A 16926-nucleotide genomic window follows, 5' to 3' on the forward strand; every position below is an offset into this window, starting at 1 on the left:
CAAAACCATCTAAGCCCGTCTGCCGAACGTCAAGGCGATCTCTGTTAGACGGGTCCTAACACTAAATATTACCTGTTATGCGCCATAATGACCGCCATAAAATTCAGGGAGTGTTGGACCCACATGCATGTTGGATCCACTCTGCCTTTTTCCATTTTTTGTGCCAAAATGGCCTCCATTATAAGGGATGCAGGTACCAACATGCATGCTGAGCCCACTCTATACCCTTCATGGTGCTAGACAGCTTCCAATGAATGTAGTGAGAGCAGGCTACAGCTTTATACTGAAAGTAATTAAAATCAGCCTATGGGGCAGACAGGCTAATCAGGAGTGCACGACTCGCTGGAGTGCCACATCTCCAGCATTGTAAATCTGCAAAAAAAAGGGGGTCAGTCAGCACCTCCCAGTGCGCAGGTGCACGCTGCCATGGCAAAGACCTAGAGGAAAAAAAGAGACAATGCAGCAGCACTCTGCAAATCAGACAAAGTACAACAATGCTTACAAAAATTATGGTGCTAATACTACGCTTATTTATAAAAGCGAGATACTTGGACAATGCATTTTGTTACCTGTTATGCGCCATAATGACCGCCATAAAATTCAGGGAGTGTTGGACCCACATGCATGTTGGATCCACTCTGCCTTTTTCCATTTTTTGTGCCAAAATGGCCTCCATTACAAGGGATGCAGGTACCAACATGCATGCTGAGCCCACTCTATACCCTTCCTGGTGCTAGACACCTTCCAATGAATGTAGTGAGAGCAGGCTACAGCTTTATACTGAAAGTAATTAAAATCTGACTGACCCCCTTTTTTTTGCAGATTTACAATCCTGGAGATGTGGCACTCCAGCGAGTCGTGCACTCCTGATTAGCCTGTCTGCCCCATAGGCTGATTTTAATTACTTTCAGTATAAAGCTGTAGCCTGCTCTCACTACATTCATTGGAAGCTGTCTAGCACCAGGAAGGGTATAGAGTGGGCTCAGCATGCATGTTGGTACCTGCATCCCTTATAATGGAGGCCATTTTGGCACAAAAAATGGAAAAAGGCAGAATGGATCCAACATGCATTGTGGGTCCAACACTCCCTGAATTTTAATGGCGGTCATTATGGCGCATAACAGGTAGTATTTAGTGTTAGGACCCGTCTAACAGAGATCGCCTTGACGTTCAGCAGACGGGCTTAGATGGTTTTGTACAAAATGCATTGTCCAAGCATCTCGCTTTTATAAATAAGCGTAGTATTAGCACCATAATTTTTGTAAGCATTGTTGTACTTTGTCTGATTTGCAGAGTGCTGCTGCATTGTCTCTTTTTTTCCTCTATTATTTGCAGGATGCTCTCCTGAAGTACTCAGGTTCACTATATCCCAGAAGGCTTCTAGTCAATAAGGACAACTTGGCGCCTAGGTCATCTGTCTGTGTCCAGGAACTTGGAAAATTAATCTTGGTCACTTGTGCTTGTGAAGTCCATAGGCCAGACTCAGCTCTAACCTTCACTAGGCTTGCTTTATATTTAGACGTAGACTTACTGTCCAGTGCTAAGCTGCTGTAACTACTCTTAGTTTGTCCTCTCCAGGATTGATCAGGTACCACAGGAAAGAAATTGAAGCTACATACTGGATAAGGCCTGTTTCTCTCCTCCATACACTTGCTTTCCTCTCTCATTACAATACACTACACTGGAATGCCCTGAGCTAGACACACCCCAAGCTATATATATTATGTGGCGCCAGCACCACCTAGGGGCGAAAGGGTGTAATGACATTGCCAGCCTGATAATTGGAAATACCATACATTGCAAATACATTAGATAAATAGGCAGATGTTTAAAGTGTCCCTTTTACACACCTTTCTTATCAGGTGGCTGCGTCCCTTCATGGATGTCAGGAGGTGCATCCATTTCTCCAATTCTCCGCATATCTTTTGTATTAATGAAGGATAATTTAATTTGTATTTGGAAGTTCTTCCTGTGTTTATCTCTACGTTGGATATGAAAGAATGCAAAATCTTTACTTGGTATTAAATGCCAACAAGAATCCTTAGGGGTCTATGACAGAGCAACCAATTCACATTTGCTAGTATTCACTTTAACAGAAATGCGTCACCAAAACGTTTTCTACCAGTTAAAATGAGATAGCAGCACACATCCTTTTTTCTAATCTTTTTTTTATTTTCTGATTGCAGATTTATTTATTCTGTTTCCTGGACATGATTATGGGCCATCTTGCTTTAAGGCAGACCCATGAGCCATAGACTCAATGGGCAGGATGGGACCTCATTGATTAAGCTGTGACAATCACCTATTGTAAATGGCGGATCATGTCTTATCTGTCATTCTAATTCTGCCTGTAATGATATCACCTCTGTATAAAGATAAACAGGGAAAGTTATTGGTATAGACCAGGCATGCTCAACCTGCGTCCCTCTAGCTGTTGCAAAACTGCAACTCCCATCATTCCCTGACAGCCTACAGCTATTATCCTACAGAAGGGCATCGTGGGAGTTGTTGTTTTACAACAGCTGGAGGGCCGCAGGTTGAGCATCCCTGGTATAGACCAAGAAGTGGTGCCAATTATTAGGCATAGTGACTATTGGGAAAACTGCAGGATTTTATGGTATGTTTAAATATAGATATTGACATGGAAAATTACAAATATCATCAAAAATTCTTTAAAATTATGTTAAACATAAAACATGATTTAAACAATGTCATTTTCTGATTACACATTTCCTTTAAAGGTAATCTATCACTGGTTTTATGATGGTCAGAAACCCCACAGTAAAATCGAAGGGTTCTGATCGGTTATCATGGCAGCTTGGATGCTTGTGATGCCTTCCAGGCCTACCATGGTAAGCTCCCTGTGGCTGTGTGCACAAAGCACAGCGCAGCAGGAAGCATGTGAAAATCCTATTCACCCTAATAGATCTCTATTAGGGTGAATAGGACAAGGGATCAAAAGATCCCAGGTTCTAGCCCCCTAAGAGGGCTAATGGTTATTAAATAACAAAAGAACATTAAAATATAAAAAATTTAAATCACCCCGTTTCCCTATTTTACACATAAAAATATATTAACAAAAAAAATTTACATATCAGGTATCACCGCATCCGAAAATGTCTGAACTATTAAAATATTTTTAAAAAATTCCTGCGCAGTGAACACTGTAACGGATCTTCTGGCACCCCGACCGGGTACCTCCGTTGATAGATGCTCCTAGTGCTTTCCGAGGACTCCAAGCACTCCACTTGACACCGTACGCACTGCAGACCCCACGAACCGCCGAAGCTTGGTTGAGGTCTCACCGTCTCCTACCCACCCTGGACCTACGACAAAGCTCCAGGCTCCAGTGGGTGAACCTCTCCTAAAACCAGAGAGCAGGAACAGCTCTTACAAGAGCTAGTAGTAAAGCCAGGGGAGTATAGCAAATCTTCAGCGTTTAGCAATCCCCCAGTGTTGATCAGTTACCCAAACACCTGCCTCAACATGATGAAGGATAAAACAGGAACTCTTTATTGAGGGCTACCCGCCCGTATTTATGCAGGTCCCCATCTGGTGGACACGCCCCTAGGGGACCAGAAGGAAGACTGTGACACAGGACAGATATGCAGCAATTCAGGATACACAGACACAATACATCCCCACAATGCATCATGGTTTCCTCCTCTCTGCCCTGGAGACACACCCGAGGAGTAATTCAATTATCTCTCAAGACAAAGGGAAATCGCCAATACACATGTGGGGACAACAGGACAGAAATCACCATTTAAACATGCAATGTCACAACCCTTACAGTAAACACAGACATTTAACATATCCCCAGATAGCTCAAGTCTGAGTGCATATTATTAGGTGAATGGCACTCAGACTACATGAATACAATAAAATTAGCTATCTGGGTACCCTCACATAACATAAAATACAATTCCAAAGACAGATTTAAGCTGTGCGGCCGGTCTGTCTTCTCCTTTAAAGTTAGTATGGGCCATAATCCTGAGGCAAGAGGCTGGTAGCCAGGCCCCTCCGAAACCCAGTGGCGAGGTTGGTTTCGCCACAAACACCATAAAGGAAAAAAATGAAAAACACACGATTCACCATTTTTTTGTCTTCCTCCCCCCAAACAAAATTTGAATAACAGTTATCAAAAAGTCGCATGTACCACAAAAATTGTACTAGTGAGAACTACAGTTCATCCTGCAAAAAACAAGCCCCATACAGCTCTGTGGATGGAAATATAAAAAGTTTTGGCAAATATTTTTTTAAAGGTTTTTTATTTTTTTATAAGTAGTTAAACAAAAAAAGATATACAAGTTTGGTATCGCTGTACTCGTATTGAGCCATAGAATAAGAATGTCATGTCATTTTTAGCGCACAGTGAATGTCATGATGTCAAAACCCCAAAAACCTTGGCGGAATTGTGGGGTTTTTCAATTTAACCCCACAGAGAATTTTTTTCTCGTTTTTCAATAACAGACATGGTAAATTAAATGGTGCCCATAAAAAATCCAACTTATCGTGCAAAAAATAAGCCCTCTAATGGCTACATGAACTAAAAATCTAAAAAAAAGTTATGGCTATTGGAACGTGAGGATGAAAAAACTAAAGTGCTAAACCAAAAATGGGCCCGGTACTTAAAGGGTTAAACAGCTCCAGCGCATGCTGAATTAGTCCTTAAATTCTTGAGCTCATGGCTCTCACCACCCACCTGCTGCTAATTCATATGGAAACAAAATGTCAAAGGCATGTGGACAGGGAGAGCTGTGAGCTCTTGAATATGGGGACTCATTGGCATGCACTGGAGCTGTTAGGCCTCTTTCACACGAGCGTGACGGATTAGGTCCGGATGCGTTCAGTGAAACTCGCACCATTTTGCAAGCAAGTTCAGTCAGTTTGGTCTGCGGTTGCGTTTAGCTGTTCAGTTTTTTCCGCGCGGGTGCAATGCGTTTTGATGCGTTTTTCACGCGCGTGATAAAAAAAACTGAATGTTTACAAACAACATCTCTTAGCAACCATCAGTGAAAAACGCATCGCACCCGCACTTGCTTGCGGATGCAATGCGTTTTTCACGCAGCCCCATTAACTTCTATGGGGCCAGGACTGCGTGAAAAACGCAGAATATAGAACCTGCTGCGATTTTCACGCAACGCAGAACTGATGCGTGAAAAACAACGCTCATGTACACAGCCCCATTGAAATGAATGGGTCAGGATTCAGTGCAGGTGCTATGCGTTCACGTCACGCATTGCACCCGCGCGGAAAACTCGCTCGTGTGAAAGGGACCTTAGGATTTAAAATTGAGGGCAGCAGAAAACTGCTGACAGATTCCCTTTAAAGGGTTTCTGTCACCAGAATTAACCCTCTTAAACTGTCTGACATTAGCGATGTGCTAATGTCAGCAGAATCCAACTGCTATTTTTATGTTTATTGATGCCCCCCTTACGGCACAATTCTTACTTTTGTAATATGCAAATTAGCCTCTAGGAGCAGGAGGGGGCGTTGCTCCTGCTCCTAGAGGCTCTGGTCTCCCACCTCATTCCATGCCCTGCCGTCCTTGATTGACAGGCCATCGTTTATCTTCTCCTACCGGCCCTGTGTTCTGGTTAAACGGCACTGCGCAGGCGTGGTTTTCAGCTGGGCACCATGGTCACTCTATGGTTCCCTCTAGGCTGATGTTCTCAGCCTACAGAGTTTAGACAGCAATCTACACATCAATCCTGAAAACGTCATCCCTCCATGCCTACCTAGCCTTCAGACTAATTAGCAGCTGTTCAGTTAGCACACTGCATGCTCTGTGATGACTTGCTCAGTATAACGGCTCATTCACACGACTGTATGAATGGGTCCGCATCCTTTCCGCATTTTTGCGGAACAGGTGCAGACCCATTCACTTCAATGTGGCTGCAAAAGATGCGGACAGCACACCGTGTGCTGACTGCATCCGTAGTTCCTTTCCGCAGCCGCGCAAAAAAGATAGAGCATGTCCTATTCTTGCCCACATTTGCCGACAAGAATAGGCACTTCTATCATAGTGCCAACCATATGCCGTCCGCAAATTGTGGAACACACATGGGCTGGTATTCGTGATTTGCGGACCGCAAAAAAAACCTGCTACTGAATGATCCCTTACAGTATTACCACAGGCCTTCAATGGTTCCCCTGAGTGCAGCATTCCGCAGATCACAATTACGTCTCCCTACCTCAATCCATCTACACAGGAATAAGACCTCTCAAGGCTCCTGCATGCCACATTTCTAATAGATGTAATAGAACCTCGGTCCAGTCACCACATAGGCCAAGAGCAGCTCCAATTGAACTATGTCTATACAACTTCTCTTCCGATTGGTGCCAACCTCCCTTTTTATCTCCACCTCAATATTCCTTTCAGGGATCTCAATACTCCTGACGTCTGCACCCAGTCTTCACCATGCATTTCTTTAAGCTGTAGAACCAGACCACATGAGGGGGACCAAAAAGCTCTGTAATACTCAAAATGTAGCCACTTGTTAATGTCAAATGTAAATGCCAAACTTCATGCCACTAGTGGATAATACAGGTAGATGCTGTTAATTTTTTAGTCAATCAGACTAGCAGAATAATGGCAACATAGCACCAGATGGAACATGGCAACAGAGTTGTATCTGGAGTTCATGTTGTCCTAGACACACAATTACAAAAAACAAGATGGCTGCACACCATTATACATACAAACAATAGAGCTAAGAAATGGGGGTCATTCTAAATAAAAGTGGTACAATACCGACTCATTTATAGTCGGTATTGTACCACTTTTATTTAGAATGACCTCCATTTCTTAGGCTACTTTCACACTAGCGTCGGGGCTCCGCTTGTGAGCTCTGTTTGAAGGGTCTCACAAGCGGCCCCCGAACGCATCCGTCCAGCTACCAATGCATTCTGAGTGGATGCGGATCCGCTCAGAATGCATCAGTTTGGCACCGTTCAGCCTCCGCTCCGCTCAGCAGGCGGACACCCGAACGCTGCTTGCAGCGTTCGGGTGTCCGCCTGGCCGTGCGGAGGCAAACTGATCCATCCAGACTTACAATGTAAGTCAATGGGGACGGATCCGTTTGAAGTTGACACAATATGGCTCAATTTTCAATTGGATCCGTCCAGACTTTACATTGAAAGTCAATGGGGGACGGATCATGAACAACTTTCAGACTTAGAATTTTTTCTAAACTATAATGCAGACGGATCCGTTCTGAACGGATCCAAACGTCTGCATTATAGGAGAGGATCCGTCTGTGCAGACACCAGACAGATCCTCTCTGAACGCTAGTCTGAAAGTAGCCTTCACTCTATTGTTTGTATGTATAATGCTGGGCAGCCATCTTGTTTTTTGTAATTATGTTTGCTTCATGGATATGCACCTGTGATTCTGAACGTTCTAGTCAAAATTATCTTGTAGTCCTAGACACACAGTTACCCTATCGTCCTATTTTACTGATCTTAGAGGATCTGTGGTAAAGTATCTCCATCTCAGCGTCTTCTTCTGGTGACCTATGCAGTCTGGCAGAGTCTCTCCTACTAAACACTATCTGCAGAAAATCAGGGGCTCAAACTGCTTATATATACAGTATATACACAATATATATATATATATATATATATATATATATATATATATATATATATACAGTTTCTAGCTGAACTATAAACTTCTAGTGGGAGGTGTGGAGAATCACATTGTTACAATTTCTGTCTGTCATAGACTTTAATGCAAGTCTATGGGAATGAATAAGCAATTTTTCAGAATAGAGCTAAATAGTCAGAAGGTCACTAAGTCAGTGGCGGAGATTTATCAATCTGGTATAAAGTAGAACTGGATTAGTTGCCCACATCAACCAATCAGATTCCACCTTTCATTTTCCAAAGGAGCTGTGAAAGATAAAAGGAGGAATATGGTTGCTATGGTCAACCAAGCCAGTTCTACTTTACATCAGTATAATAAATCTCCCCCAGTGTTTCTGGTTTTTTTTTTCTCCAAAACTTTGCATAGGTAGAAAGTCAGAAAGTCTATCAGTATTAGCTGGCTATGCATTAACCCTTTCCACACTGCAGTGCAGCTATAGTGTAATAACAGTGCAAATGAACAGGATATATTACAACAAACATATGAATACAGTTCAAAAATATCTTACAGTATAATTGCACACAACAGCATAAATCACAGTGCAAGTTAACTCTTTAACCGCCTCCGGACCGCCTAACGCAGGATCGCGTTCCGGAGGCGGCAGCCCTACGCACAGTCACGCATATATGCGTCACCTCGTGAGACGCGAAATTTCCTGTGAACGCGCGCACACAGGCGCGCGCGTTCACAGGATCGGGAGGTAAGCGAGTGGATCTCAAGCCTGCCAACGGCGATCGTTCGCTGGCAGGCTGGAGATGCGATTTTTTTTAACCCCTAACAGGTATATTAGACGCTGTTTTGATAATAGCGTCTAATATACCTGCTACCTGGTCCTCTGGTGGTCCCTTTTGTTTGGATCGACCACCAAAGGACACAGGTAGCTCAGTAATATGTAGCACCAAACACCACTACACTACACCCCCCCCCTGTCACTTATTAACCCCTTATTAACCCCTGATCACCCCATATAGACTCCCTGATCACCCCCCTGTCATTGATCACCCCCCTGTCAGGCTCCATTCAGACGTCGGTATGTTTTTTACGGATCCACGGATACATGGATCGGATCCGCAAAACACATACAGACATCTGAATGGAGCCTTATAGGGGGGTGATCAATGACAGGGGGGTGATCACCCCATATAGACTCCCTTATCACCCCCCTGTCATTGATCACCCCCCTGTAAGGCTGCATTCAGATGTCCGTATGTTTTTTACGGATCCACGGATACATGGATCGGATCCGCAAAACACATACGGACATCTGAATGGAGCCTTATAGGGGGGTGATCACCCCATATAGACTCCCTGATCACCCCCCTGTCATTGATCACCCCCTGTCATTGATCACCCCCCTGTAAGGCTCCATTCAGATGTCCGTATGTTTTTTACGGATCCACGGATACATGGATCGGATCCGCAAAACACATACGGACATCTGAATGGAGCCTTACAGGGGGGTGGTCACCCCATATAGACTCCCTGATCACCCCCCTGTCATTGATCACCCCCCTGTCATTGATCACCCCCCTGTAAGGCTCCATTCAGATGTCCGTATGTTTTTTACGGATCCACGGATACATGGATCGGATCCGCAAAACACATACGGACATCTGAATGGAGCCTTATAGGGGGGTGATCAATGACAGGGGGGTGATCACCCCATATAGACTCCCTGATCACCCCCCTGTCATTGATCACCCCCCTGTAAGGCTCCATTCAGACATTTTTTTGGCCCAAGTTAGCGGAAATATATATATTTTTTCTTACAAAGTCTCATATTCCACTAACTTGTGTCAAAAAATAAAATCTCACATAAACTCACCATACCCCTCACGGAATCCAAATGCGTAAAATTTTTTAGACATTTATATTCCAGACTTCTTCTCACGCTTTAGGGCCCCTAGAATGCCAGCGCAGTATAAATACCCCACATGTGACCCCATTTCGGAAAGAAGACACCCCAAGGTATTCCGTGAGGGGCATATTGAGTCCATGAAAGATTGAAATTTTTGTCCCAAGTTAGCGGAAAGGGAGACTTTGTGAGAAAAAAATAAAATAAAATCAATTTCCGCTAACTTGTGCCAAAAAAAAAAAAATTCTATGAACTCGCCATGCCCCTCATTGAATACCTTGGGGTGTCTTCTTTCCAAAATGGGGTCACATGTGGGGTATTTATACTGCCCTAGCATTTTAGGGGCCCTAAAGCGTGAGAAGAAGTCTGGGATCCAAATGTCTAAAAATGCCCTCATAAAAGGAATGCGGGCCCCTTTGCGCATCTAGGCTGCAAAAAAGTGTCACACATCTGGTATCGCCGTACTCAGGAGAAGTTGGGCAATGTGTTTTGGGGTGTCATTTTACATATACCCATGCTGGGTGAGATAAATATCTTGGTCAAATGGCAACTTTGTATAAAAAATGGGAAAAGTTGTCTTTTGCCGAGATATTTCTCTCATCCAGCATGGGTATATGTAAAATGACACCCCAAAACACATTGCCCAACTTCTCCTGAGTACAGCAATACCAGATGTGTGACACTTTTTTGCAGCCTAGGTGGGCAAAGGGGCCCACATTCCAAAGAGCACCTTTCAGATTTCACCGGCCATTTTTTACAGATTTTGATTTCAAACTACTTCTCACGCATTCGGGCCCCTAAAATGCCAGGGCAGTATAACTACCCCACAAGTGACCCCATTTTGGAAAAAAGACACCCCCAGGTATTTCGTGATGGGCATAGTGAGTTCATGGAAGTTTTTATTTTTTGTCACAAGTTAGTGGAATATGAGACTTTGTGAGAAAAAAAAAATATTAAAATCATCATTTTCCGCTAACTTGTGACAAAAAATAAAAAATTCTAGGAACTCGCCATGCCCCTCACAGAATACCTTGGGGTGTCTTCTTTCCAAAATGGGGTCACTTGTGGGGTAGTTATACTGCCCTGGCATTCTAGGGGCCCTAATCTGTGGTAAGTAGTTTGAAATCAAAATGTGTAAAAAATGACCTGTGAAATCCTAAAGGTGCTCTTTGGAATGTGGGCCCCTTTGCCCACCTTGGCTGGAGAAAAGTGTCACACATGTGGTATTGCCGTACTCAGGAGAAGTTGGGCAATGTGTTTTGGGGTGTCATTTTACATATACCCATGCTGCGTGAGATAAATATCTTAGTCAAATGCCAACTTTGTATAAAAAAATGGGAAAAGTTGTCTTTTGCCAAGATATTTCTCTCACCCAGCATGGGTATATGTAAAATGACACCCCAAAAAACATTGCCCAACTTCTCCTGAGTACGGCAATACCACATGTGTGACACTTTTTTGCAGCCTAGGTGGGCAAAGGGGCCCACATTCCAAAGAGCACCTTTCGGATTTCACCGGCCATTTTTTCCAGATTTTGATTTCAAACTACTTTGCACGCATTTGGGCCCCTAAAATGCCAGGGCAGTATAACTACCCCACAAGTGACCCCATTTTGGAAAGAAGACACCCCAAGGTATTTCGTGATGGGCATAGTGAGTTCATGGAAGTTTTTATTTTTTGTCACAAGTTAGTGGAATATGAGACTTTGTAAGAAAAAAAAAAATAATCATAATTTTCCGCTAACTTGTGACAAAAAATAAAAAGTTCTATGAACTCACTATGCCCATCAGCGAATACCTTAGGGTGTCTACTTTCCGAAATGGGGTCGTCATTTGTGGGGGTTTTCTACTGTCTGGGCATTGTAGAACCTCAGGAAACATGATAGGTGCTCAGAAAGTCAGAGCTGCTTCAAAAAGCGGAAATTCACATTTTTGTACCATAGTTTGTAAACGCTATAACTTTTACCCAAACCATTTTTTTTTACCCAAACATTTTTTTTTTATCAAAGACATGTAGAACAAAAAATTTTGAGAAACATTTATATATGGATGTCGTTTTTTTTGCAAAATTTTACAACTGAAAGTGAAAAATGACATTTTTTTGCAAAAAAAATCGTTAAATTTCGATTAATAACAAAAAAAGTAAAAATGTCAGCAGCAATGAAATACCACCAAATGAAAGCTCTATTAGTGAGAAGAAAAGGAGGTAAAATTCATTTGGGTGGTAAGTTGCATGACCGAGCAATAAACGGTGAAATTAGCGTAGTGCAGAAGTGTAAAAAATGGCCTGGTCATTAAGGGTGTTTAAGCTAGGGGGGCTGAGGTGGTTAAAGAGCAATAAAGCAGTGAGTAGATCGTTTTGTATAGTAGCAATAAGGGTAAATGTACAGAAATGTCCACAGGCAAAAGTTCCCTTGCTCCAGGGTACTATCTTATCTATCACTATTCCCCACATCCTTACTCATGTAAGCCTAACAAGTAAGATGTAATTGCATAGTGGCTGGTGATACTCTTTTCCCAGGCATGTGGAACCCGAGCATTTAGACGTCATGAGCATATAACAGCTGCTGATTGGCTGACTGTGCTGGTGATGGCTAATGCTACTATCCAACTACTAAGCTGAAAGAAGAAACTCTGGGCTTGCCCATCAGTCTTTTCTCAATAGGTCCTATTATAAGAAGGTCTTCTACGGGCCCCACCAGGAAACTTGAGTCCGGGGAGGTTACCCAGATTACTCTGTAATCTGCCCTGAGTGACATACATAGGGCTTTATTGCTGCTCATAGCAAAAAAAATCAGGGAGTGCGACTTTCACGGTAATTTACTAAATTAAAGCTGAGCTCTTATTGATTGCAATAGGCAACAAGGCCAGTTTTGGCTGTTCAGTCAGTTTAATTCATGCTAAAGCATAGAAAATTTAGTTTTATGTTTCATTATCATTTTCCTTTTTTTATATTATCTTAAGAGTTTCTATTTTTGCCAAAGTAAATGATGACGAGGCAAAGCACCTTGTCATACAACGCCCAAACAAAATAAATATCAGCTACAATAATGAATCATACAGCGCACTGTACTGTATGTGTGACTATTAGATGTGTCTCAGGCTACTTTCACACTGGCGTTTCAGGGTCTGCCTGTGAGATCCGTTTCAAGGATCTCACAAGCGGTCCAAAACGGATCAGTTTAGCCCCAATGCATTCTGAATGGATAAGGATCCGTTCAGAATGCATCAGTTTGCCTCCGTTCAGCCTCCATTCCGCTCTGGAGGCGGACACCAAAACGCTGCTTGCAGCGTTTTGATGTCCGCCTGGCGATGCGGAGCCAAACGGATCCGTCCTGACTTACAATGTAAATCAATGGGGATGGATCCTTTTTTCACTGACACAATATGGTGCAATTGAAAACGCATCCGCCTCCCATTGACTTTCAGTGTAAGTCAAATTGGATCCGTTTGCATTATCATGATTATTATTATTATTATTTTTTTTCATGGTAATGCAAATGGATCCGTTCTGAACGGATACAAGCGTTTGCATTATAGGTGCGGATCCGTCTGTGCAGATACCAGACGGATCCGCACCTAACGCAGGTGTGAAAGTAGCCTTATGTGGGCATATCAGATTCCACCTTTTATTTTCCAAAGGAGCTGTCAAACTTTACACCAGTTTGATAAACGACCCCCTTAGTGTTTATTCAAGCTTTGCTCTTATTTATTATGATAAATGATTTCCTTAGAGACAACTGCTTTCAGGCACTAACACCCACAGTAAACAGCTCATTTTCCCAAAAGAAGATTTGTCTGGGCAGACATTTCTCTTGGAAAGAAACTGTAGCATGCAGATGATATGGACAGTTTAGGTCCATTAAAGTAGGAGCTGCTCTTCCACAGCGGCTTTCACACTCTTCCATATGGCTAAGTTCATAAAAGAAAAAAAACATTCCGAGCAAATAAAAAACTATGAATAAAACCCCATTAAGAGTTTTTTTTTAAATCTTTCTAATTGATAACTTTGGATGTTCACTTTCCACAGAAATTGAATAAAAAAAAGTGAAAACTTCACTCACAAAATTAACAATGGACAGTCACCGGACGCATAGAGTTAATAAACAAAACAGCAACTACAGAACAAACATAGGTGAGTAATAATCTTTATAATGGATATTTATGTACTGTTTATGTATTTGTATATAAAAGTGTATTCTGATTAGACCCTGGGTCTTGCCACAAGAGGGTTTAAAAGTGCTTCTCGCATTGCCCTATAAAAAGCCTCTCAGAGGCAACTTTTGGATAGTGTACCTCTTGGTAAGAGATTGTTAACTGCACATGTCTCTATGACATACTCAAAGACATTTTGCCCAGTTGACAGACTTTGAGAGGGGGCGCATCATTGGTAAGAGAGAAGCACGATTGTCATTTAGGTAATCTGCCTGGCATCTAGGCCATTCTAAAGTAGATGTTAGGTGTTGGTGTTTACATGAGGGCATACACACAGTAAACAGGCTCTGGATTTCCCAGACAGACCACCAGTACGAGAAGCTTCCACCGTTTCGCTATTCACCACCCAGACACAGTTGGCACCTTTATTACATGCTCTTGTCTCTGCCCGGACCATTTTCAGCCACTTAGCAGAAAGAAATTTGGGGTCACAGTGCCCATTATATGAGAAGCCTAGATTGCTGCATACTGGTACCATATTGTTTTTATTGAATTCGTGTTTCTGTTTGAGATCTCACAATGGTCGGTTTTGAGTATAAAAGCCTTGTGGTAAGAGCTTTAATCCCGCCTTTACTGAGGCGACACATTGCCCCAACTGCCACTTGTGATGATCTGGGAAGCCATCACATATGACAGTCAGATGCCCCATGTAGTGATACAAGTGACAGCAATATGTGTAAGACATCCTGCAACCACATGTGTTGTCTCTCGTGGCAGGGCTTTTTTCAGCAGGATAATGCTTGCCCACACATCAAGGGTTGCCCAGGAATGTCTCCACCTGACTGCAACACTTCCATGGCCTACCCATTCACCAGATTTATCGCCAATTGATAATTTATGGGACTAGCTGGAATGCTGGGATTCAACAACCTACAAATGTGCAGGATCTACAGGTCCAGTGGCAACATCTGTGAGCAAATGTACTTCAGGATACCAAATGGAACTTGTATGCCTCCATGGCCAACCTTATTTCATCTTGTATCCAGGCTAGAAGCAGCCAAGGCCTCCTTTCAATTGTATAATTTTCCCCAATAAACATATCCTCTAGCTCTAATGTAGTGCCTTGGAGCAAGGGTACTGTGGAGTATGGACGTTAACCTCTTCAGGACACATGACGTACCGGTACGTCATGATGTCCTGGTACTTGTCCTGGTACTTAAGGACACATGACGTACCGGTACGTCATGTGTTGTTCCGATCACTGCCGCCCGGCCGGCTGTGATCGGAACAAGGTGCCTGCTCAAATCATTGAGCAGGCACCTCGGCTAAATGCGCGGGGGGGTCCCTTGACCCCCCCATGTCGGCGATCGCAACAAACCGCAGGTCATTTCAGACCTGCGGTTTGTTGCGCTTTCAGCAGTTTCTGATCTCCGCGGCTCCCGACCTAAAATATAGTTTTATTCAACCCCCCCTGCACCCCCGAATGATTTTATGGTGGCGGGAGGTGCAGGGGGAGGATTGCAGGCGTTGCGGGAGGCGGGAGGCGATCCCCCGCCCGCCTCCCCTTGAATAATCGTTGGTGTACAGTGGGTATACCAGGGTGTCAGCACATTGCTGACACCCTGGTATAAACGGCTGACATCTGTGATGCGATGTCAGCCGTCTAACCCTTTCCATACCGCGGTCTGTACGGACCGCTGTATGGAAAAAGTTAACAGCTCAGGGAGCTCCCTCCCTCTCCCATCAGGGGGGGCTGCTGTGCCTTTGCAGCCCCCTGATGGAGAGGGAGAGAGCCCCCAGTCAGCCCCCCTCCTTACCCTTCCCCGTCTGCGCAGTTCTGGCCACTACTGAGCAGACGGGGAAGGTTCCCATGGCAACAGGACGCTTTCTCAGGCATCCTGCTGTCCATGGTGCTGAACAGATCTGTGCTAAAGGCATAGATCTGTTCAGACAAAGTGTAAGTAAAATACAGTACAGTACACTATATATTGTACTATACTGTATTATACAGACATCAGACCCACTGGATCTTCAAGAACCAAGTGGGTCTGGGTCAAAAAAAAGTGAAAAAAAGTGAAAAAGTAAAAGTCAAAAGACACATTTATCACTGATTAAAAATGAAAAAAATAAAATTCCCTACACATGTTTGGTATCGCCGCGTCCGTAACGACCTGATCTATAAAACGGTCATGTTACTTTACCCAAAAGGTGAACGCCATAAAAATAAAAAATAAAAAACTATGATGAAATTGAAATTTTGCCCACCTTACTTCCCAAAAAAGGTAATAAAAGTGATCAAAAAAGTCGCATGTACGCCAAAATTGTAACAATAAAACCGTCATCTCAACCCGCAAAAATCATGCCCTACCCAAGATAATCGCCCAAAAACTGAAAAAACTATGGCTCTTAGACTATGGAAACACTAAAACATTATTTTTTTGGTTTCAAAAATGAAATCATTGTGTAAAACTTACATAAAAAAAAAAAAGTATACATATTAGGTATCGCCACGTCCGTATCAACCGGCTCTATAAAAATATCACATGACCTAACCCCTCAGATGACCACCGTAAAAAAATAAAAATAAAAACGGTGTAAAAAAAGCCATTTTTTGTCATCTTACGGCACAAAAAGTGTAATAGCAAGCGAGCAAAAAGTCATTTGCACCCCAAAATAGTGCCAATAAAACTGTCATCTTATCCCGCAAAAAATTAGACCCTACTCAAGATAATCGCCCAAAAACTGAAAAAATTATGGCTCTTAGACTATGGAGACACTAAAACTTTTTTTTGTTTTAAAAATTAAATCATTGAAAACTTACATAAATTGTATACATATTAGGTATCGCCGCGTCCGTGACAACCTGCTCTATAAAATTACCACATTATCTAACCTGTCAGATGAATGTTGTAAATAACAAAACAAAAAAAGGTGTCAAAAAAGCTATTTCTTGTTACCTTGCCGCACAAAAAGTGTAATATAGAGCAACCAAAAATCATATGTACCCTAAACTAGTACCAACAAAACTGCCACCCTATCCCGTAGTTTCTAAAATGGGGTCACTTTTTTGGAGTTTCTACTCTAGGGGTGCATCAGGGGGGCTTCAAATGGGACATGGTGTCAAAAAAAAACAGTCCAGCAAAATCTGCCTTCCAAAAACCGTATGGCATTCCTTTCCTTCTGCGCCCTGCCGTGTGCCCGTACAGCAGTTTACAACCACATATGGGGTGTTTCTGTAAACTACAAAATCGGGTCCATAAATAATG

The 16926-nt window shown here is 42.9% G+C and overlaps 1 protein-coding gene across 4 annotated transcripts in view; it reads left to right on the plus strand.

The window, feature by feature from the left end:
* LOC121002311 (NFX1-type zinc finger-containing protein 1-like) overlaps positions 1–16926 on the plus strand; it is a 317735-nt gene that overhangs the window by 12499 nt on the left and 288310 nt on the right. For all 4 annotated transcript variants that reach the window (XM_040433711.1, XM_040433713.1, XM_040433712.1 and 1 more), the window contains exon 2: positions 13536–13640. In XM_040433711.1, coding sequence (XP_040289645.1) covers positions 13580–13640 — 61 coding nt within the window. In that variant the 5' untranslated portion in view covers positions 13536–13579. The remainder of the gene's footprint in view (positions 1–13535; positions 13641–16926) is intronic.

Source organism: Bufo bufo, chromosome 5 (assembly GCF_905171765.1).
Source record: "Bufo bufo chromosome 5, aBufBuf1.1, whole genome shotgun sequence".
Taxonomy (NCBI): Eukaryota; Metazoa; Chordata; class Amphibia; order Anura; family Bufonidae; genus Bufo; species Bufo bufo.